This window comes from Peromyscus californicus, unplaced genomic scaffold (assembly GCF_007827085.1).
Source record: "Peromyscus californicus insignis strain IS unplaced genomic scaffold, ASM782708v3 Scaffold_9__1_contigs__length_137607984, whole genome shotgun sequence".
NCBI lineage: Eukaryota > Metazoa > Chordata > Mammalia > Rodentia > Cricetidae > Peromyscus > Peromyscus californicus.
The window spans coordinates 72,260,834-72,284,069 of NW_026294617.1; the positions used below are offsets into that span (position 1 = coordinate 72,260,834).

Consider the following 23,236-nt stretch of genomic DNA (forward strand, 5'->3'; position numbering starts at 1 on the left):
ATTCTGGGGAATTTGGGTGAGGCCTGACTCTATAGCAAAAGGTAGCTGAGGTCTGCCTCCACAAATAGCAAAATGGTCATCAAGTCATTAAAATCCACTCTCAGCTTTCTGGATAGAATGCAGGTACTTCATTGTTATTGTTAGGATTCCGGCCACCTTTCCAGCTCTATGACTACACCAAGTAAGGGGCCTGTGGTCACGCAGCATGGTCACTCAACCTGTGAATGTGTGGAGTAGCTGTTGGTTACGCAGCAGCGCTTGTGGCTGGTTGATGCCCATGGCGGCTATGCCAACGGAGGAGAGTGCTGGTTGGCGGAAAAATCATGAGCCATGGTTACCTTTCTAGAGCTTTATTGGGAGAGAGAGGGAGAGAGGGAGGGAGGGGAGAGAGACAGAGAAAGGACTGTGCGGAAGGGGGGTACGGAAGGAGAGAGTGCAGAAAAGAGAACACAGAGAGGGCACACCCGCTTTTTAGGCTGGTGATGTAATTAAGGACATAATCCTTACAGTAGCTCCATAAACCCACATGAGCATGTGCAGGGAAATCCTTAAAACGCTGATCACAGATTCCTCCCCTCTCTTCTGCTCTCTCCTCCTCCCCCGCTCTCTCTCTCCCTGCACATGTCTTTCACAGGCCTGGTCACTCTCTTCTGCCCCCCACCTCCTCCTATAAGGCTCTGATACTGGATTTTATCGTGCCTCGTGACCTTTCCTCTCAGAGTAAAAGCACTGCATTTAAAACCAACAGTTATCTCCTCCATTGAGGAGACATCCTTGTATGATTAACGTTCCTGGTTTCCTTAGTGCTTCTCTGTGAGTACAAGTACTCAGCAATGGAGAGCAAGCCAGTAAGCAGCACCCCTCCATGGTCCCTGCATCAGCTCCTGCCTCCACGTTCCTGCCCTGTTAAGAGATCCTGTCCTGACGTCCTTCAATAGTGAACAGTGATGAAGAATTGTAAGCTCCCCCTTCCTCCCCAACTTATTTATGTTGTTTCATCCTAGCGATAGTAATCCTAACTAAAAAAAGAAAAAAAGAAAAACCTTCATAGAAAAGCTTTTATAAACTTCTTTCTCTTCAATGAAAACTTATCTCACATCTTGCTGTCATTAAAGGAATTGTTCCTAGAAGTTCAGCCACTTGAGTTAACCCACCAAGATTATGTTGTCTTCCTTTTCCCTCGGAACCATGGGCCTGGCTATGCCTCAGTGTCTAGCAGGCCCTGGCTTTGACCTTATCAAACCCTTTTTACTGACTGCATGAGACCTAGGCACCCTTCCTCCCAATGAATTGTAATCACACCTCAATGTATTATTATTATCATTATTATTATTATTATTATTATTATTATTATTATTATTAATTCTCTCATATAATACACGCCAACCACAGTTTCCTCTCCCTCCCCTCCTCCCAGCCCCACTCTCCCCCAGATCCACTCCTCCTCTGTTTCCCTTCAGAAAAAAGCAGACTTCCCAGGGATATCAACCCAATAAAGCATAACAAGTTACAATAAAACTAGGCACAAATCCTTACATCAAGGCAGAATGAAGTAACCCAGTAGGAGGGAAAAGGGTCCCAAGAGAAGGCGAAAAAGTCAAAGACACACCCACTACCACTGTTGGGAGTCCCACAAAAACACAAGTTAACAACCATAACATATATGATTTATAATCTTTAAATTCAAAAGATAAGAAAGAGTATACATTTAGACTTTACACTGCAGTGTGGGCATTTATCTTTGTTACTATTCTATTGCTGTGAAGAGACACCATGACCAAGGCAACTCTTATAAAAGAAAGCATTTAATTGGAGGCTTTCTTACACTTTTAGAGAGTTAGTCCATGGTCATCGTGGTGGAAAGCAGATAAGCATAGCCCTAGAGCAGTAGCTGAGAGTTTTACATCCTGATCTTCAGGTAGCAGGCAGAGAGACAGACAGAGACACTGACCTAGGCTTTTGAAACCTCAAAGCCCATCCCCAGTAACACACCTCCTAATACTTCCCAAGCAGTTCCACTAACTGGGGACTGCAAACATATGAGCCTATGGGGGCCATTCTCATTCAAACCACAGCACCACTGGAAAGAGAGACACTCTTGAGTTTCTTCGCAGTGGCTATATACATGTTCCTCGTTACTCAAAGGATGCAATTTACAAGGCTTAAAAATTAAGTAGAGTTTAAAATTAAGTTTAAAAAATGAATTTACTTATTTCTAGTATTATAAGAATCTCCACTGGGTGGTGGTGACTCATGCCTTAAATCCCAGAACTCGGGAGGCAGAGGCAAGCAGATCTAGGCCAAGCTGGTCTACAGTTGGAACCTAGGCCAGTTCCAGGACAGCCAGGGCTACATAGAGAATTCCTTTCTTGGAAAAAAAAAATCTCCTGCAACTAAAGTGTCTGGTGGTTTTATGAGGGAATAGGAGCTGGCACAGGTGTGGTGAGAACAGTGGGTGTGTCCAGTAGGAGCAGGTAGGAGCAGGTTTCCCTCCCCCTTAGCCCCTCCTTCTTAGCCTCAGGCTGAGATAAGCAGTGCAAGCTGCCAAGATCTTCAAGATCTTGAGTCAGAAAGATGCAGAGCAGCTCCACAGAACTGCTGCAGAATGAGGAAGGTGAAGTCTCACGGAGGATGACTGTAGACAACAGAGAGCTCAATAAGGTGGTGCCTCCCACTCGCACTGTCAAGGCCAACACTGCTCCTTAGAAGGAATGATCCACTCAAACAAAGGGATCTTTTCCTGCTGTATTCGTCCATGCTGGTGCTTTGTTTTGTTTTGTTTTCGTATCCCATTGCTGCTGAATTCCCGTTGGCATGTTCTTAGAAGGGTAAGTGGTGGGTCTTCCGAGAGCTTACCCATCATCAAAACGTTATGTGACTTAGATGGCATCGTGCCAACCTCTGAGCGTTTCACAGAATTGGAAAAGATACCACCGAACCTCTGGTGCCAGAAGGATGCACCTAGGAAAGCAAACAAAAACAAAAGGTTGAACTGCAACTTATCTCTCAGCTCAATTCACTGAGGCACAGCTCAGTCTACAGAGGGTGTTTCCTAAGCACGGTTCTATCCCTTCTATAAGTTCTGGGAGTACCATGGGGAAGACTGAAGACTGAAAATGGATGTCTCTTCAGTTTGGGCCAAAACCATAAAGGAATCCATTTTTCACATTTTTTTTTTTTTTGGTTTTTTTTGTGTGTGTGTGTGAGAGAGTACAAGCTCATGATTTTATTGTCTTCGTAACAAGATCAGCTTAGAACTGGATCACCTGGCCCTTTCTCTTCTTATCGCCTCCCAGTTCAAAGTGCTTGCATCTCTTAATAGCCAGCATCCTCTTCGATCTGCGGTTGGGCTCAACACACTCAAGTCTCAGCACAATCTTCTTTGTAGTTTTAGCCTTTTTTTGGAAAATAGGCTTAGTCTGCCCACCATAGCCGCTCTGTTTCCTGTCATAGCGCCGCTTTCCCTGGGCATACAAAGAATCCTTGCCCTTCTTGTACTGGGTCACTTTGTGGGGTTGGTGCTTGCCACATTTCTTGCAGAACATCCGGCGGGTCTTAGGAACGTTCACCATGTTGGCGGGAGCGATATCGGCACCCATTTTTCACATTTTATCTTGACCTGAGCAAGCACCCAGAGCTGAGAGTGTCCTTTAAACATTCACGGAATTGATACCTGGGTCTGTAGTCCGCTGTTATGTCTCCTGAAGGGAACTAGGCCACTGTGGTGGCATTTGTGGGAGCCCACCAATTTTATAATGCACAACTACCCTGGCCCAGCTGGCCTCAGGTCCATAGCTCAGAAGAAATTATAAGACCAGCTAAGAGTGGGCCAGTCTTGGCATGAGCATGGGAACCAGCTGTAGGCTAAGAGGAAAATGAGCCATCCCAGACCCTTACAAGATGCCTCATAATAAGACTTCAGGAACACACGTTCAGTGGGGTTTTTAACTCAGGACTGGTTTCTGGGCTGGGAGTGTAGCTCAGGGGTAGGATACTTACCTAGGAAAGGTGTCTGGGAAGTTCATTCCTCATCCTCAAAGGCTAGATAGGGAATCATCCCAGACAAAATCTCTCCAAAGTGCTTGGAATTCCACATCACAGCATAGAGCCAGCCCCCATCAGAGGAACACTGTCACGTGTTTGGATTTACCTGAGAGGGGCTTTCCCAGCCACCCAAGATGAAGTAGACTTGGCAAGATTTCTAGAAATGTTGATAATTTTTTTCTGTTTATTCTTGCTGATTGAATGTCCTGTACATTTGTTTGAGGGACAACAAAATGAATGTGGTCATCCCTGGAGAGACAAGAATCCAAAGCCTACTGCAGTGGAAGTGACATCTGGGGCAAAGGTTAATCTACTGAACCTGATAAGACCTTGATTAATGCAGTTGCTTCACTTCCATGGCTCACACCATGACCTGCCAACAGTGAGTTCCTACCACTCACCAGAACTGATGGTGCACACTGCTGATCAGATGCACAGCTGGGACACTGACTTAGAATCAGCCACGGAGGGAATTTTTGCACCACAGAAAATGGCAAATCTACAAATCAGACTTCACCGTCACTACCCGCGTATCCCTAACTCCAGAGCAGATCATTAAACAAGCCTCAGTGTACCACTGCCGGGTCATCGTGGAACTACCAGGCCCAGGATGTGCTTGTAAAAAAAGTCACACAACTCAAGTCACCTTTGAGCCCCCAACTGGGAACAAACCAGGCATGGTAACAAACTGAATCAGAATTTGACGGAAGTTTGAAGTTGTGTCAACCCATCACGGAGTTCACCTTTCCTACTTGCTTTCCCAAAGAGGTCAAAGCGCAGACTTTCTTTACTCTGACCTGGGTTTTCTTTGTTTTTCATGAAACAAAATTCTTATAGATAGAGAAGGGTCTGAACCATTCAAGGCATTCATTAGTCAATCACCTCTCTGCCTCCCTGGACAGCTGCCCGCAAAGCCCTAAGAAGAGCCCCAGTTTACAGAAGGCACTCAGATGTGTGTAGCTGTAGATGGAAACAAAGAGGCACAAAGTGGGCAGGTAGCTTCCTGTGGGCCTAGTCTCCCTCCTCTGAGATAACTTTCCACGGCTTTTCTCTTCTCCAGCCTTCTAACTCAGAGCCTCCTCTCTCTAGATAGATCCCTTTTGAGTTATCTCCATTGTGCATGTCCGGATCCCACTAAATCTATTCTCAAATATCACAGATGTCACCAGAAGATCTATTTTCTCCATCCTGAATATTCTTCCTTCCCAGCTAGGAAATGAAGATTGGTCACCTCAACTACTTGGCTCCTCTGGTCCTCTATATTCCCCTGTACCACATGGCCTGCCAAACCTTAGTAATTATCAACTCAAGTAAAACAGAAGTTACACAAGAAAGGGAATAGCACCAGGTATGTGGCAAGGCAGAGAACAAAGTTACATAAGCATAATTATGCAAATACCTGAAATTATATTTAACCAGACTTTCATCACTGACAAACCACCAATGAAAAATCAACTTAAAGGAGGGAAGATCTATTCTGGTTCATGGTTTCAGAAGTTTTATGCTGTGTCAACTAATTCCATTGTTTATAGATCTGTGGAAAGGCAAAGGTGTGATGGAGCCAGCCTGCTCACCTCATGCAGCTTGGAACAGAAAAAGAGAACTTAAGAGGCCAGGAACAAGACATGGTCCTCAGAATGTAGCAACAAGGACCCACTTCCTACAATTAGGTCCCACCTCCCAAATGCCATGTCCTTCCAATCTTTCTCAAGTTATGAATCCACCTGTCAGTTAATGCACAGATCCAATCCCTTTCCCAAAGGCACCACCATTAAATGTTGCTGTGATGGGACCAAGCCTTCAATTCTTGAGTATTCCACTCAAACTATGACATTTCATTACTGGCTCCCAAAGGTTCAAGGCCATTTGACAATGCAAAATTTGTTCAAAGACTTCTAAGAATCCCCAAAGTCTTAATAATCCCAACATCGCTCAAAGTTCAAGTCCAACATCTTTTCTGAGATTCAAGACAAAACAACAACAACAACAAAAACTATATACCCTATATACCTCCAATATACAATGATGAGGTAGGCATATAGTGAACATTCTCATTCCAAAGGAAAAATAGGAATAGCAAGAGGGATAGGACTAAAAGAAGACAAATCCAACAGGGCAGACATTAAATCCTGTTGGATACATCCAAGTGAACTCTTTCTTGAATCCATTATCTCCATGGTTGGTATTTTGTGTGGCTGATAAAATGGCACTGTTTGGTAATGAGACAAACCTTTACCATCCATACTAAATCACTTTGATCTTTCAGGACCTGCCAAAATAGCATCACCGTTACCCTATCTTTGAACAGTTTCGTTTTTTAGAACATGCTTTATTTTCAGAAGTTTAAAACCAGAAGTTTCTGTTGAAAGCAGGAAGTTTTGCTGGGTCTGTTAGTACATACCCATTATCCTAGCTCTCAGGAAGCTGTAGCAAGAGAATCATGAGTTCAAAGCCAACCTAGGGTATATAGCAAGACCTTGTCTCAAGAATAAAAGAAAGAGGGGGAGAAAGGAAAGGAGAGAGGAAGGGAGGGAGAAGAGAAGAAAGGGGTTTTAAATCAATAGAAAACATAATGCCACAAAAAAAATTCACAACTTTGCAGGCATTGATTGAATATTTCATATGGTCTAGGGGTCTTGATAGGGTTCATTTTCTCTGCCAGTTAAAGAATTAAGTCAGGAAAAATTTGGACGGGGAACAGCATGTGGCTGCAGAAAACTCTTAAATACCTTGGACAGCAGCAGACAAAATCAGCAGTAGAAAAGAAGTGTCTATTGGGAGTGAATAAACATGAACACACAGCAGACATACAGAAAAAAAGGAGCCTCTACAAAGCAGATTAAGAACTGTGAGCCTGCCGGGCGGTGGTGGCGCACGCCTTTAATCCCAGCACTCGGGAGGCAGAGGCAGGCGGATCTCTGTGAGTTCGAGGCCAGCCTGGACTACCAAGTGAGTTCCAGGAAAGGCGCAAAGCTACACAGAGAAACCCTGTCTCGAAAAACAAAAAAAAAAACAAAAACAAAAACAAAAAAAAAAAAAAAGAACTGTGAGCCCCTGTAAAATTCAAAATCCAAGCAATATACTTCCAATATACAGTGATGGGACAGGCACATAGTGGACATTCTCATCCCAAAAAGGAAAAACAAGAGTAAAAAGAAAGCAGAAATCTCTTATGGGCTGGTGCTGTGGGATGTCTTTCTGTACGCTATGAATATGTGTTGCTCTGATTGGTTGATAAATAAAGCCATTTGGCCTATGGCAAGTCAGGTTATAGCTAGGTGGGAAATTGAAGACAGAGACAGGAAGAAGAAAGGCAGAGGGGAGAGAGATGCCAGCTGCTGCCAGGAGAAACAAGATGGAAAGTACCAGTAAGCCACAAACCACATGGCAAGGTATAGATTTATAGAAATGGGTTAATTTAAGACATAAGAGCTAGCTAGCAAGAAGCCTGCCATGGCCAGAGTTTGAAAATAATATAAGCCTCTATATGCTTATTTGGGTCTGAGCAGCTGCAGGACTGGGCAGGACATAGAAAAACTTCCGACTACAGGCTGGGGAGGGTTGAAAAGCCTCTGAAGAATTTTACTCCTTTAATTTAAGGCTGGTTAGTTTGAAGACAGATAGGATGGTTGCTTGGCTGCAAGTGCAGCATGTCCTGACCCAGCCTTGAACTTATTGAGCCAGTTCATCAGCAGGGATTAGTGGAAAACAGAGGCCTAGAAGGCCTTTCGTTTAAGCTGCCAGGCTTTTGTCCCAAGTCAAGAAGATGAGGAAGAAACTAACCATCTTGGAAATTTACCCCTTTATAACCTAGCCACGGGCTCTCTCCTTATGTGTCTGCCTACAAGGAGTCCCTCTAACTCCTAGTCTCTTCACACTCACATAAACCACCAAAGCTTCTGGGCTTGCTTGTGTGATGGCAAGACAGTGCAGAGGCTCCTCCAGCTTGTACTTTTGCTGAAGTCATTTCAGGTTTAACAAGAATTTGATCTCCTTGATGGAGAATCCCCAGGGAAAATAACCCAACTCCATTCTAGGACCCAAGACCAAGATGTCCCAGATAACTTATCATCTTCTGTTGAGTTGCTTGTGCAAACCTCCCCCTGCAGCTGCTCAGCAAGATACCAGGATGTGGTTTTTACCTTTAAATGCCCCTGGGTGTAAATGCTGGAAGCCACACTTGGGTCCCCAAATACCTGTGTAGTCCCAGACAGCTGGAATAAAGACTTTCAATTGGCTATAAACTGTGTCTGAGTGGTCATCTCTGGTGGGCTCCCTGCAGCACCTGTACCTGGCAATGCCTCCACTGCCTACCCCACCTCATTCCCAGTGCTGTCTGCTACCTTTACCCCTTCCCTGGAGTTCCCGGGCACACAAGGTCCCTTGTCAAGCAGCTTCCCCTCAGCGATCTCCTGTACCACCCACTAGTCCCCCACCAACTCCTATCACTAGCCAAGAACCAGCAAGTAGAGGCCCCCCCTGTGCTAACTCTTGCCTGGGACACAGAGGAAGGTGCGTAAAGCTGTGAGCTGACTTTGCTGGTTGTTGTGTTTTTGTTTTTTTTCTTTGTTTTTTGAGTCCCCAGACCATATCAGAGCTTTCAAAATCATGCCACAGAGCACATGCTACAAATGCTCCGTCAACACTCTCCCACTGAGGGACAGATGTGAAAGGTCTCAGAAGTGGGATTCAAGAGGAACAGTGAGACAGACTGTTGGGAGTATGGAGTTTGTTAGAAGCATCATTTGCCATGAACAGATTGACAGAAACAGAATGGCAGGGATCTGAGGAGAGTTCAGGGACAGACAGTGTGGCAAATTTCTTCTTGGAAGTAGAATCGGGCCCAGGAGGCAGAAGTGGGGTCCCTTCCTCAGGTCTCTGAGGAAGAAGAGGCATTCACAGCATGAGACGGTACCCAGGTTCTCTGATTTCCCAACAGGCATCAGGGGAAGAGAAGGGGAGCAGGGTTTGCTGCTGTCCGTAGCCTCTGGATGTGCTGGAGCCTACAGATTTCCCCCAGGTGAGAAATCTGGGTGCCTGGGAGTCTGTCATCTAGAGAGTCACAGACAGTGCTCTCCATAGGGTACCTGTCAGTATCTGTAGGTGGGGACGGGCTGCTACAGGTATTGTGGCTTGTGCTGCTGTCCAATCTGGATTCTAAAACAACAAACTGATCTTCCTGGAAATTTTCTTGACTTCTGCCCCAAGAAACCTAGGGCCGCTCTCTAAGTCCCTGTGTATCCCACACTACTTGTTTGTGCACAGGCCAGTCCTCCTGCCCATTCATGCTCAAGCAGCAAGTACCCCTCCCCAGCACTGGGCAGGGCTCTGGGACCAGCTCAAGGCCCCAAGCCTGTGGGTGTGGTACCAGCCCAGCCTATTCTTGCACAGTCACCCTCTCTTCAGTGGGAGGTCCCTACTAGAAGAAAGCCTGCCTGAGTCAGGAGAACCTGGAGGGAAGTAGTTTCACCATCATCCCAGCAAGGCTGTCTGATGCTCATTTGTCCTCTGGAGTCAGCCTGTATCTATCTATCCAAGCAAAGCCAGGATCCCAGCACGCAGTCATAATGAGGATAGGCTTCCAGAGGGTGGTGAGACTTGTCCACCACAAAGCTTTCCCGAGAAACACCCATCTCCTGCCCGGACTCCACCAGGCCTCAGCATTCGGATCCTCCACAGACTCCCTGGTAAGTTCCCAAAGAGTCAGATGAGCTCCCTTCCTCTCTAAGGGTCTGGGGCTCGAGCACCCTAAATCCTCTTTTCCTGCCTTATTTCTGGGCTGATACAGAGCTGTTTGGTTTGGCAAAGGGAAAATGCTTTGGGGTACTTATTAAGCCATATCCCAAACTAAATCTAGTAGGACAAATCCTGGTCCAAATCCTGTGTGGCCACCGGCAAATCTCTTATAGGGTTCACACTGCAACAGCTAAGTAAGGTATCCCCAGACAAAAACCCCTCTGTGGGTTTGGCAATCAGATGCTTATTACCCACAGAAGTGACTAATGACTGACATGTGGCAGATGACCACGTTGCCCCTGACCCTGACCGTGATATTTCACTTCTTTGGGGCCTGAAAGTATTTCAAAGGAGCTACCAGACAGGCCTATAAGCCACTAGCTCCTGTAGTTAGGGGTTAATAAACATCTCTCACCAATTGCAGGCTTACCCCTCAGTGAAACAGTGTCTGTCTGTCTTTCTCCCAAGTGTAATAAACTTAATCATAGTTCCTCAGTTTCCCCACCTGTTCAGTGGGACTAATAGTAGCAGTCCTCCATTTCAAGGAACTACTCACAGTAACAGCGTTACACCTCTGCACAATGAGGCTGGCATGGCTAGTCCCCATCCCATCCCATCCCCGACATCCCCACTTCTATGCTGTTTAACACCCCTAGGCCACTCATACTCAGGTGTCTCCAAACCCCTTACAAGGAAGATGGGCTCTTTCTTTGGGTAACACTCCAGCAGACAGGACTGAAAAGCCCCAAACCCAGAAACAGACTAAATGATGGTCCCACAGCCCAAGAACAGTCCCCACCTTCCAAGATGTCATCATGCCATCCTGATTTTTCTTGCTTAGGTTGCAAGATTCTGTCCAGAGAACACAGATTTAAAGGATTATGCCCTTCCCAATGCCAGCTGGAATCCAGATATGCTGAGCCTGTACCAAGAATTTCTGGAGAAAACCAAGTCAGACAGGTGGATTAAACTACCCTCCTTCAAGTCCAACAGAGAACATATCCGGGGGCTTAAGCTCCCATTCGGGCTGGTAGCTGCCTCAGGTAAGACCAGGTCTGAAAGTGTCCAAAACACGCACACACACACACACACACACACACACACACACACACACACACACCTTCACCTGCCCACATACTTCCATCATTACCCCCCACACACCTCTGCCCATCCCCCCCCCTGCCGCGCACGCGCGCGCGCGCGCGCGCGCGCGCACACACACACACTCCCACCCACACATACACACCTATACACACAACTCCACCCATACATGCACACCTCCACACACACACACACCCCTCCATACACACACTCCTCTGCACACATACACACACCTACACACACACACACACTCCTCTACCCACAGTGGGGGACCCTGCCTGAAACGCTCGGTCAGTTCAGCCTGCCGCCTTTCTCTGGTTTGAAAACATTCAGGAAGGCTAGTCATGGCACACAAATTCCAGCACTCAGAAGGCAGAGGCAGGTGAATGTGAGGTGAATTCGAAGCCAGCCTGGTCTGCAAAGCCACCCAGGACTACATAGGAAGAACTTTTCTCCAAAGGGAAGAGGGTAAACATTATCAAAATAAATTGTATGAAATTCCCCAAGAATTAGTACAATAAGAAATGGTGAGGCATTCAGGAAGGAAATTCAGGAGCCCCACAGACTGGAGGCTCTCGCTGCTGTCTCCCCTTCCCTCTCCTGCAGACCAGCTGTGGATGGGAAGCATGTCTACACAGGTTTGGCAGCCTGGCTCCTTTCCTTCTCTCTGAAGGGGAGCACACCCAAGTGGTACCTTTGTTCCCAGCTGCAGCCCAGCTGGAGGGCTGCCAGTACAGGACCCTGCTCTTTCTGGTTTCTCACCAATGGCTCTTCCCTCCACTAAGCTTTGTCCCAGCCCTGCCTTCCCAGCCTTGTGACAACCTTTGGGCATCCCTTACCTCCCGCAGGCCTCAGCGCGACACCTCTGCTTGGCTAGGTGAGATGGCACTCGGAGACACACAGCGGATTTGATTGACAGAGCTGCACCTTTACCCTGCCCCACTCTTTGTCTCTGTCTCTGTGTGTCTGTCTGTCCATCTGTGCTTTCTTTTTTTTTTTTTTTTCATTCATACATGTGGTTGCTCCTCAGTGAGGAATGGACGACATAGCTAGTAGGTGACCTTCGAACTCATGGTACAGGCCAAGCAGAGGCACCAAGCCAGGCACAGTGGTGCATACCCTTAGTCCCAGCAGAGGCAGGTGGATCGTGTAAGTTCAAAGCCAGCCTGGTGTACAGGGTGAGTTCCAAGTCTAGAGCTACACAGAGAAAATGTGACTTGAGAAAAAACATTTTTCGTTTTTTCCAGACTGAGGAGACAGCTCAGTTGGTAGAATGCTTGCCTAGTCATGCGCTTTATGAGTATTTGTTCCCCAGGGCACAGGCTCTCAGAAGACAAGGGACAAGGAGCATGTTTTATTCCCTCCTCCCCTGTAAAAAGGCTCCCCAACAACAGAGCTGGGGTGCCTGGTCGTCCCCCCTCCCCCTGTTAAGCTCACGATGCTGTGTCCTGACAAGCCCCCATACCCTGAGGTATCTCTGCTTCAAAACTGTCCTCTCTCCCCAGACAAACAGGACTGGCGCATCTTTACCAGATGCATCCAACTGGAAGGACAAGGCTATGAATATGTCATCTTTTTCCACCCATCTGAGAAGAAGTCAGTCTGTCTTTTCCAGCCAGGCCCCTACCTGGAGGGAGCACCAGGGTAAGGCCTCAGACAGGCCGGGGTAGATTCCTCACAGGCTTGGCTCAGCAGGGTGGGTCCAGCACCCACTAGGCCTGGAGTCTCTAAAGACCTAAAATGGGATGCAAGGAACTAGGTTTCATCTTCTCAGTGCCAGGCCTGTGAGAACAATCTGAGTTAGCTTCTTCTCCAGGCTCCACTGTGCATGTATGAAGAACTCCCTTACTGGAGCCTCAGAATGTTCCATAAATCAAAGTCCTAAGAGGTCAAGGATTCCTTCCCTTCCGAAAAAGAAATCCCCAAGGAGACAGTGTGGAGAGAAGTGCAGCTGCATTTCATTCAGGTGTGTGTGTAAGCTAGGAAACAAGGCAGAGCAGATGACCCAACACTGAGGCCAGTCAGTGGACTGAGAGTACAGAGAAGAGATAGTATCACTGAGTCCCAGGCAATGCAAGTGGGAAGAAATTGCCATTGGCTAAGAACTGCTCTGCAGAATCAGCATTTTGCCAATGAATCCTTTGTCGGGCCAAGGAACACAGAGAGGCAAGGGCAGGTCTAGGCACCAACTCGTTTTCTCTTCACAGCAATGGAGGCAAGTGCCCAGAAGTGTGCATGAGATTGGGGAACTTAATCAATGAGATAGTAGTTCTTTTTATTCACAATACCTGGGGGTGGGGGGGATGAAGGCTCAGAATGGTTCAGCAAGTTGTTCAAGAACACATAGGTAGTGAGTGGCAGAACCAGGAGTCCAGCCAGCTGGTATGATGCCACTAGAGCAGGAGGGGAGGGAGGGCCTGAGCATTCCACTGCAGCCTTGGCAAAACAACAAGAACAGCTGGCCTAGGTCCACGAGGAAGTGCACTGGTCCTCTCCAGTGCAGAGCCCAGATCTGTTTTATGTCATTTGCATATTCTCCCCTAGCTTAACCAACGGTGACAAACCCTTGTCGTGAAGTACGGTTTGCATAAATGACAATGAGGTTTTACATACTTGACATAACCAAACGTCTGCGCTATCACACAGAAGTGGGCTCTGATGTTTTCCAAAGGGTGCGGCTCAGAAGCCTACCTTGCTGGCCCTTTAATAAGTCATAAGTTAATTAACTGCCTTGAAATTGTGGGTCCAGCAACGGCTGAGGGACTGGTAGGGTGAGAGATGGCCCAAGCTTATGTGCTTCAAAGACTAAATCAAGCTAAACATGGTAGTTCACACCTACAATCTCAGAACTCAGGAGGCTGAGGCAGGACTGCCATGAGTTCGAGTCTAGCCTGGGCTTCAGAGTGAGATCATGTCTCAAAAAGCAAAAAACCACAAGAGACTTAAGTCCAAAAGCTCAGGGTTTTTTTCCACTCCTTTGTATGTATGCAGTCTTCTAAAATGTGGCAACTGCAGCCAGCAATGAGGTGATGAATCAGAAAATGGTCTCTTAATTTTGTGAGAAAAAAAAATTCCCTTGGTGCAATAAAATAGTTGTGTCAGTGGTTAACATGTTTTGCTGAAGCAAAGCAGAGGGAAGTTCAGTTGCTTTTGACCTAGTGAAACCCACAGGACGTATCTCCGTGTGCCTTTCCTGTTTGGCTGCCTGAGATGGAGGATCCACGTTTGGGGGACTCAGAAGAAAGAGAAAAGCTTGGGAGGTTTGGTACCTCCCAGGGTACTGAGAAACAGCCCAGGGAAGGGGTCTGTCTAGCAGCCCTAGCCCTAGTCTTACTTCCCATCCTGATCTCCAGGTTTGCCCACGGAGGGTCACTGGCGGCCATGATGGATGAGACATTTTCTAAAACTGCCTATCTGGCTGGAGAAGGACTATTCACACTAAGTCTCAACATCAGGTTTAAAAAGTAAGTGTGAATCCTCGGGCGGGCGGTGGCTGATGGCAGGGCTCTGTTTTATCGTGGGGTTGTGTAAGCTCTGCAAGGCTCCTTTCCTAGGCAAGCATTTCTCTAGTCCTGGGTCAGAAATCAACCTCTGCCATTCAACACCAGGAACCAACAAACAGTCCCTGAACCTAGGGCTGCTTGTGAGTCCTGGAGGCCGGGGGAGGTGAGAAAAGGAGAGAGGTCACAGTGGGGAGCCGGTGCTGAAATGAACTCAATTTCCTCCTCTTCCAGCCTGATCCCCGTGGGCTCTCTGGCTGTCCTGGACATTCAAGTAGAGAAGATTGAAGACCAGAAGCTATACATGTCCTGCATCGCCCAGAGCAGAGACAAGCAGACTGTCTATGCCAAGTCCTCTGGTAAAGACATCCTCATCCGCAGGCTGGGCCTGCCACAACCCAACCCACGTCAAAGGGGAGGGAAGAGCAGCTAATGATCTAGTCCCAAGCTGGGGTCTAGCCCTTTTAGGAGTGGGATGGGGTCCCTGCTAGAGACATGGATGAAGAGAACTTTTGAGAACAAAATTAAAATGTTTTCCTAAGTGAGGATTATGAAAACTGCACCACAGGACAGTTTCAGGTGATGGGAAGTCTGAAACAAATGGTTCATGGCCTCACCATGCTCCCGCTCTCCTGGTCCTGACTCTCAGCACTCAGCTCACTTTTTTCTTGCAGGTGTTTTCCTTCAGCTGCAGCTGGAAGAAGAGCCATCCCAGCAGCAATGACTATGCCTTCAACAGAGTTGAAGACTCGATCTACCTGGGACTACCACCTAACAGATAAGGGTCCCCGGGACTCAGGTGGCAGATGAGGGAGAAGGCACTTTTTTTTTTTTTTTTTTTTTTTGGTTTTTTCGAGACAGGGTTTCTCTTTGTAGCTTTGCGCCTTTCCTGGATCTCGCTCTGTAGACCAGGCTGGCCTCGAACTCACAGAGATCCGCCTGCCTCTGCCTCCCGAGTGCTGGGATTAAAGGCGTGCGCCACCACCGCCCGGCTGGGAGAAGGCACTTTTACCACTCCATCATAAGCCCAAAAACCTTCTGTAATTGGAATCAAAATTATCCACAGGTCAGAGATGGCTCAGCAGTTAAAAACATTGGGTGTTCTTTATTCCCAGCACCAACATAGTGACTCACAACCATCTGTAACTCCTGTCCCAGGGGATCGTCTGGCCTCCAATGAAGTACCAGTCATGCATATGGTAGCTTCCATGCAGACCGAGCATCCATACACATAAAATAAATTAATTTTTAAAAGTTTTTTAGTTGTTTTTTAATCTTCCAGTGCCCACTTCCCACCAGCACCAACAGGGGACACAGAGCTGCTGCCAAGTGCCAGGCACTAAAGGAGGTGTCTGTGTCTGGTCCACTGTAATGCAAGTCAGGGTCACCAGCCTGGAGATGTAGCACATATCACCATATCAAGATTATCCCACCCTTCCCTGGTTTCCGTCAGAAGAGCCGAGTATGCTGAAAAAAGAGCCAAGTCCATTTAACTCTATGAACTCAAGAAGAAAATCTAGAAGTTTTGCCTAAGCTGAATGAAACTCAGAAGTTAAGTAGTGTGGTGACACATGGCTATAACTCCTGCACGAGGAAGGGTGAAATGGGGGGGGGGGATCCTGAGTTCTGGGCCATCTTATGCTATGTAGTGAGGTCCAGGGCTGGGGAGGTGGCTCAGTGGTAAGGTGCTTGTATGCGTACCTGGGTTTAGATCCTCAGAACCCATGGGGGAAATGAGAGCAGCAACAAGGACCTCCACCCCAGCCAGGAGGAGGGTGAAGATGGGCATCTCCTGGGGCTTGTGGGCCAGCCAGTCTCAGAGACTCTGTCTCAAAACCAAGGTAGACAGTGATAGAAGACACACACACCCCAGTGTTGAACCCCAGCCTCCACACATACATACTTGGACCTACACACTGACATGTATGTGTAGAGAGAGAGAGACAGACAGACTGTTGGTTGTAGTCAGAAGGTTACTCCAGTCCTGCCCGGTCCCGAGGTCCTGCAGTCGCTTATAAAATAATCACTCGGAGGCTTAATATTATTTACAAACTGAATGGTTGATGGCAGACCTCTTGCGAGCTAGCTCTTATATCTTAAATTAACCCACTTCTATTAATCTATGTTTTGCCACGTGTTCTGTGGCTTACCAGTCTGCTGGCATGTTGTTCCTTGGGCAGCAAGCAGGCTGGCGTCTCTCCCCAGACTCTGCCTTTCTCTTTCCTGTCTCTCTCCTTGGATTTCCCACCTGCCTCTAAGATGCCTTGCCATAGGCCAAAGCAGCTTATTTATTAACCAATGGGAACAACATATATTCACAGCATACAGAAAGACATCCCCCAGCAGTTGGTGGGCTGGAAACATAGCCCAGTGGTTCGATGCTTGCCCAACATACATAAGACCTGGGTTCCAGGACCAGCACTGCAAGGAAAAGTTAAGTGGGACCAACTGGAGGGAAGGTGAGGTCTTCCAAGCAGAGGGAACTCTGAGCGAAGGCACAGTGTATGAAAGAGCACAGGGGATTTCAAGAACCCCAAAGGACTGAATGACAGGCGACTGAGAGACTGCAGTGGGGCCAGTGCAGACCACGAAGGATTCAGAATCCTCACCCTGGAGACTGAACTTTGCCTCGTAGGCAAAGGGGCTGGTGGTGGAGGGGTGGCATAACGTTCTGATTTTTATAAAGATGACTCTGGGGGCAGGAAAGACTCGAGAAGACCAAAGGCAGAGCATTGGGTAGGAGATCCCCTCCAAGGCTCTGAATTGAAGACAGTAGGGGCTGCACAAGGCAGATCCACAGATATGAGAGCTTTGGGGAGTAGAAGAAGTTCAGGACATACACCAATTGTATAGAGTGCATCTGTGAAGGGGTGCTGTCTGGCTTGGGGGTCCCAGGTGGCATTCCTGGACAGGAGAAGAGAGACATGAACAGAGGTGGAGCATACACTCTGCGTTGGGTGTGAGGTGCTCAGAGAACTCCCATCCTGTAGGAATTAACAGCAAGAGCCTGGGTATTGAGCGGGGGAGGCCCCCCCAGAAGTGGCTAATGTAGAGTGAAAGCACAGAGGAGTGGCAGCGGAGTGGGGGGATGGAAGAACAGAGAGGGTCAAAGGTGGCCCTGCGCTCACACTAAAGCCTAAAGTCTGGTGGAAGACCAAGGACCTACTGAAGAGGCTGAGAAGAGCAGGCAGGAAGAGGGATACTAGAAATGATAGGTCAGGGCATGGCACTAAGGAAGGAGGCAGTAGGAGGCAGTAGTAGATGGACAAATGATGGAGAATGAGGGAAGGAATGTATTTTTTATTTCTGGGAATTTTGTTGTTGTTACTGTTCTTTAAGGAAAGAAATTTGACTGTATTTATAAACTGGTGCAGAATTGGTCTTTGAAATGGATCAAGAACACAGAGACAGGAGTCACAGGACAGCATCAGATTGACTCTGAGACCAAAAGTCAGGAAATGGGGACACAGAGCAGCAAAGAGATTGAGGGAATGTACACCAGAGCACCTCAGCTTCATCTGTGACATTGGAGGATGGCCTTGGGTGGGAAAGAAGCCTAGTGGAAGGATTTGGAAAGCCTCTGTGACATCAGGAAACCAAGCAGATCAAGTACATGTACGACCATGTCACGCTGAGCACACCACTGCTAGTGGAAGATGATATCTGGAGTGGCCTGAGCCTCAGTGAGAGGAAGGTGGAGGAGCCAGTCAGCACAGCCCAAGGGTGGTGACAGATGCGCTGTACATGAGCACTGGTAAAGGCAGACAGAAGACAACGTGCCTGTGCACATACCTAAAGAGAAACGCTCGCTATGGAGAAGAGTGGCACAGAGGAGGCAGTGGGCACTCGGGAGAAGTCTGTGTCTCCTCAGAACCTGGGGGAGAAAGGGGTTTCTCCAGGGCAGGCTACAAGGCAAAAGGGCTCCTCTCTTGGGTCAATCATTATTGCGTTACAACCAGTGGGCAGAGATAATGTTTGGGGGAAAGTCGAAATTAAGAAAGCTTCAAAAGCCCATATCACAAAAAATTTTCTTATGAAATGCTTTAAAATCTCTGTAATTTCACCCATATCTTCAACACCAGGTGTTTCTCACTCTAGACAGTGGTGTCCAAGAGTCAGTCATTGTTGGCTGATGAAAGTTCTTCCAGATTCAACACAGGACTGCCAAAGTCATACTGGGTGTTGGCTTCCAGTGGCCAGATACAAGTGAGAGAATCCAATAGGGGGGCTTGGGGGTCTGGCCTCAAAGTTATTCAAGTGCTCCCAAAACCGAAAGGCAGTTTGGAAAATATGATCTAACTTACACTAAAGAAGAGAGAGAAGACAGGCATTGTGGCACAACTTTAAATCCAGCCCTTGGGAGGCACAGGCAGGAAGACTTCTGAGTTCTAAGTAGCCTGGTCTACAGAGTGAGTTTCAAGACAGCCAGGACTGCACAGAGAAACCTGTCTCAAAAATACCAAAAGAAGAACGAAAAGAGGAGGAGGAGGAGGAGGAGGAAGAAGAGAAGGGGGAAGAGGGGAAATGGGGCAACTCGCTCTTGAGAAGTCTGCATCCATATCTTACCGGTGTGTACTGCCCTTCTAAGCACTTTTCCCTCTTCCTTGAGATCCATACCCAAATCTGTGTTAAAACCTTTTGTTAAAAAAAACCTCCAATTTTGTTTTTCTTTAAAAAGATAAAGAGAACTAGAAAGATGCCTTGATGGTTAGGAGCACTGGTTGTTCTTTCCAGAGGACCCAAGTTCAATTCCCAGCACTCACAATGGCAGCGCATAACTGCACGTAACTCCAGTTCCAGGAGATCTGATGCACTCTTCTGACCTTCATGGGCACCAGTCATGGAAGTGGCGCACAGACACACATACAGGCAAAACACCCATACACATAAAATGAAATAAAAAAATAAGAAGAATTTAAATGATAAAGAAATGGAGGGAGGAAAGAGGAGACGATGTTGCTGTATTTTAATTTGGAAAAGAAAAGAGAAAGAGAGAAGGGTTCTAAGAGTACACTGACAGCAGCAGCCCTGCCTCTGTTTGAGAGGAGCCCGTAGGAAGGTCTAGGCTCAAGATCTTACACTAGCAAGGAAAGATTTGGTTTCAAACTGGAACTGGGGTTCCAGGATCTGGGGCTAGGAGATCAGAGAGACTGAAACCCTCTGGGGGGGGCAGCACGGAGTTGTGCAGTCTGAGCACCAGTGGCGAGGAAGATGGATCTTCCCAGTAACTAGACCACCTTCCTCTAAGCAGTCAGTCTCAAATGATGGCCAAAGGATAGGAAGACATGGCTCTGAAGGGCCTTGACCCAATGCCTCCCCAAAGCTGGAGACGGACAGTTTGTGATAGCCAGCACAGCCCCCCCACACACACACACACACACTTCTATCAAAACCTCTTCTCTTTTGTGCTTTCACCATTACCTTTAACATTCTGTTAGAGACTCAGAGTCTAAATATATTGAAAAACAGGTCTTCCTCGTTTCGTGATCAAGGTGAATCTATTATTCATCCAAACACTCCCAGAAGAAGAGGGGGAATATAGTTCACCTCTTTTAAGTTTAGTTAAAAATAAATGGGGGGTAGAGAGAGACAGTTGTGTTTGAGTTCCATTTTACATAGGTTGGTTGCATCCCAGCACTTCATTATATTGTAGAAATCTACAGAGTTGGGAGCCTCTCAGGGACAGCTCCACAGACAGGCATGACCTGGCAAGGCCAGCTAGTAAACAGGGCTCAAAAGGGACAGGATGCTTCTTTCGTGTCTAGTGCTTTGACCAATGGAGGCCTCTCAGGGGCAAGTTTGAGAACCATCTAGTGAAACAATGGAAAATGCTGCCTCTTCATTTGCAAATCTTTTCCCTCCTATAGTGTACATCCAGGACACAGCTACCACAGAAGGAGACCGGTGTGGTGGTTTGAATAAAAACGGCTCCCATAAGCTCATATATTTGAATGCTTAGTCATTAGGGAGTAGCACTATTTGAGAAGGATTAGGAGGTGTGGCCTTGCTGGAGTGGGTGTGGTCTTCTTACAGGAACTGTATCACTGGGAGTGGGATTTGAGGTTTCAAAAGCCCAAGCCAGGCCCAGTTCTCTTTCTTGGTCTATGGATCAAGATGTAGGCCTTAGCTACTGTTTCGGTGCTATTCATGCCACCATGATGATAATGAACTAAACCTCTGAAACTGTTAGCAAGCCCCTAATTATATACTTTCTTTTATAAAAGTTGCCTTGGTCATGATGTCTCTTCACAGCAATAGAACAATGATTAAGACAACCATCCAGGCGAAAGTGACAATTTATTCTCCTTGAAGCAAAGGGTATGTGTTTTCCAGATGCCTGAATCAGGAACAAAAAGAAACCAAAAAGTTAGTAGCCATTTGTTCTAGTTAGGGTGTCTATTGCTGTGAAGAGACACCATGACCACGGTAACACTTACAAAGAAAAAAAGTTAGTAGCCATTTGTCCTAGTTAGGGTGTCGATTGCTGTGAAGAAACACCATGACCATGGCAACTTTTACAAAGGAAAACATTTAATTGGGTGGTTTACAGTTCAGAGGTTGAGTCCAATATCATCATGGTGGGACATAGCGGGACATGCATGCAGATATTGTGCTGGAGAAGTAACTGAGAGTTCTACATCTTATGCAGGCAACAGGAAGTGAACTGTCTCACTAGACATGGCTTGAGCATATATGAAACCTCAAAGCCCACCTCCACAGTGACTTCCACTTCCTCCAACAAGACCACACCTACTCCAACAAGGCCACACCTCCTAATAGTGTCACTCCTTTGGGGGGCCATTTTCTTTCAAACCATCACACCATTGCACACAAGATCTGGCCATCCAAGAAAGTACCTCATACCAGCTTCTAAATAAAGAGCCTCATACCAGCTTCTAAATAAAGAGCCTTCCAGGGATTGAGACTGCTAAACTAGGCCAATAACTAAAGGTCTTGGGTGATAAGCCAGACTGTAAGACATACTTTTATCACCAGTGAGCATTCACAGCCAATTCATGCTGCCTGAGGACACCACACAAGCCCTCAAGACATGGAGCAATACCCAAAAGCAGTTTTCTTGTTTTCTTACAGGGAACCTTGTAGCAGTTGCCTGCTGACCTAGAATCAAAGAACTGCCCGGCTCTGCATCTCTCATCTGGATTGGACCCAGGAAAGCACTCTGCATAGGCTCATTCCTCTGAGTGTTCTACAGTGGCGCCAGCAGGAGCAAGAAAACCAGGACACCTGAGAAGTCTCTATTGTTTGAATATGCCTTGTCTCCTCTAAAACTCATGTTGAAATTTGATTGCCATTGGATGGGTGCTGGGAAGTGATGTCTTTAAGAGATAATTAGGCCATTAGGAGAGTTTTCTTTTTTTACTACATTGCATCATTACAGTGTGTGTGTGTGTGTGTGTGTGTGTGTGTACATATGTACAATCTACAGGAGTCAGTTCTCTTTCTTTCTACCATGTGGGTCCCAGGTGAAGGAAATTCCCCAAACCAGGACTATAAAACAGGCCCAACCTCCAAGAAAATTGCTGTCCATGGAATTTTAGAAAATAACCAATGGCCCTGGAACCAGAAGGTTGCAAAAAAAAAGGCAATTATGACCTCTCTCTCTCTCTCTCTCTCTCTCTCTCTCTCTCTCTCTCTCTCTCTCTCTCTCTCATTCTATAGGGTTTTTTTTTTTTAGGGAGGGGTTCTCAGAAAAAGAAAAGTGGTTTTTCCAGAAAAGCAGTTTCTGGGTCTGGCTCTGCCCCACCCTCTCCCTATTCTCAATTTCAAAAACTGCAGGGTTTAGGGGGTAGGGTGCTGCCTCTTAGACCTGTAAATCTACTCTTAGCATCAAGGTCAACCTGAAATTCTCATTCTTTATTTCACCTATGTACTCAAATTCTTTCCTCCTTTCTTCCCTCATTCTCCTTCTCCAAAGACTCTCTATATAGCTCTGGCTGTTCTGGATCAGGCAGGCCTTGAACTCACAGAGATCCACTGCCTCTACCTCCTGAGTTGCTGAGATTAAAGGCGTGCAATACCACGCCCAACTCTAAAACTCTGTGCACAAAAACTTCTGAAAAGTTGCATCTGGCTGTGAATGAAAGTTCCTGAAGGGAATCTGTCTGCAGAGACTGACTGACTGATTAGAATTTCAGTACCATGGAAAGAGTGGATTGTTGCCAGTGCAGAGGCAACATTCCAACCTTATCTTCGGCTAAATTCTGGCCCTTCAAAACAGTCATTCCTTGCCCTCCCTCCCCATGTTGGAACTAACATCTTGTGACAATAGATTTAAAAAAAAAAACTTTTAGGATCTATTAACTTAGCAGGCAACTAACTTCTATCAATCCAAAAGCTAAGAAGACTACCAGATTGCATCTTGAGTCTATAGGAAAGTTTCCCCCATCTCCAAGTATCTGTCTCTCTGATATATCCACCAATGTATTATGAACTTGCCTTGATTTATAAATTTCTCTGTTCCATTAAAGGATAACAATTCTGTGACATTGCTGCCATGTTGGAACATGGAATTTTGTGGGGGAGGTTGATAAACTAAATCCGTGTTCCTGGGCATAGACACTCAACATGGCTCCAGAATAAACTATCTCTTATTTCTTTTAAGATGAGAGATATGGGTTTTGCATCAACAACTCAAATCCTTACACCAGAGATGCAACGCAGGTCCTCAGCCTTGGCAGCAGGCACTTTTATCCACTGGGCTATCTTGTTAACACATTTGTTAAGAGGACTCAACGCCTTTCTTTCCTGAGTTTGTTCTTGTGAGAGTGGGTTGTTACAGTTAAGCCATTCCCAAGTCCTTCACAGAGGCTAGCTCCAAGCTCTGGGATTTTCCA

General features: G+C 46.7%; 2 protein-coding genes across 2 annotated transcripts; one reads left to right on the forward strand and one right to left on the reverse strand.

Moving 5' to 3' along the window:
• Window positions 1-3,251: 3,251 nt before the first annotated feature.
• On the reverse strand, window positions 3,252-3,589 carry LOC128106260 (60S ribosomal protein L36a-like). The gene has a single exon (XM_052731655.1). It carries the CDS (start codon window positions 3,570-3,572, stop codon window positions 3,252-3,254), a length of 321 nt encoding a protein of 106 aa, XP_052587615.1. The 5' UTR covers window positions 3,573-3,589.
• A 6,022-nt stretch (window positions 3,590-9,611) lies between these two features.
• Window positions 9,612-15,105, forward strand: Them5 (thioesterase superfamily member 5). The gene is made up of 6 exons (XM_052730051.1): window positions 9,612-9,731; window positions 10,622-10,823; window positions 12,387-12,525; window positions 14,235-14,345; window positions 14,616-14,740; window positions 15,056-15,105. The coding sequence occupies exons 1-6, from the start codon at window positions 9,612-9,614 to the stop codon at window positions 15,103-15,105; spliced, it is 747 nt and encodes a 248-aa protein (XP_052586011.1).
• The last annotated feature ends 8,131 nt before the right edge of the window (window positions 15,106-23,236 follow it).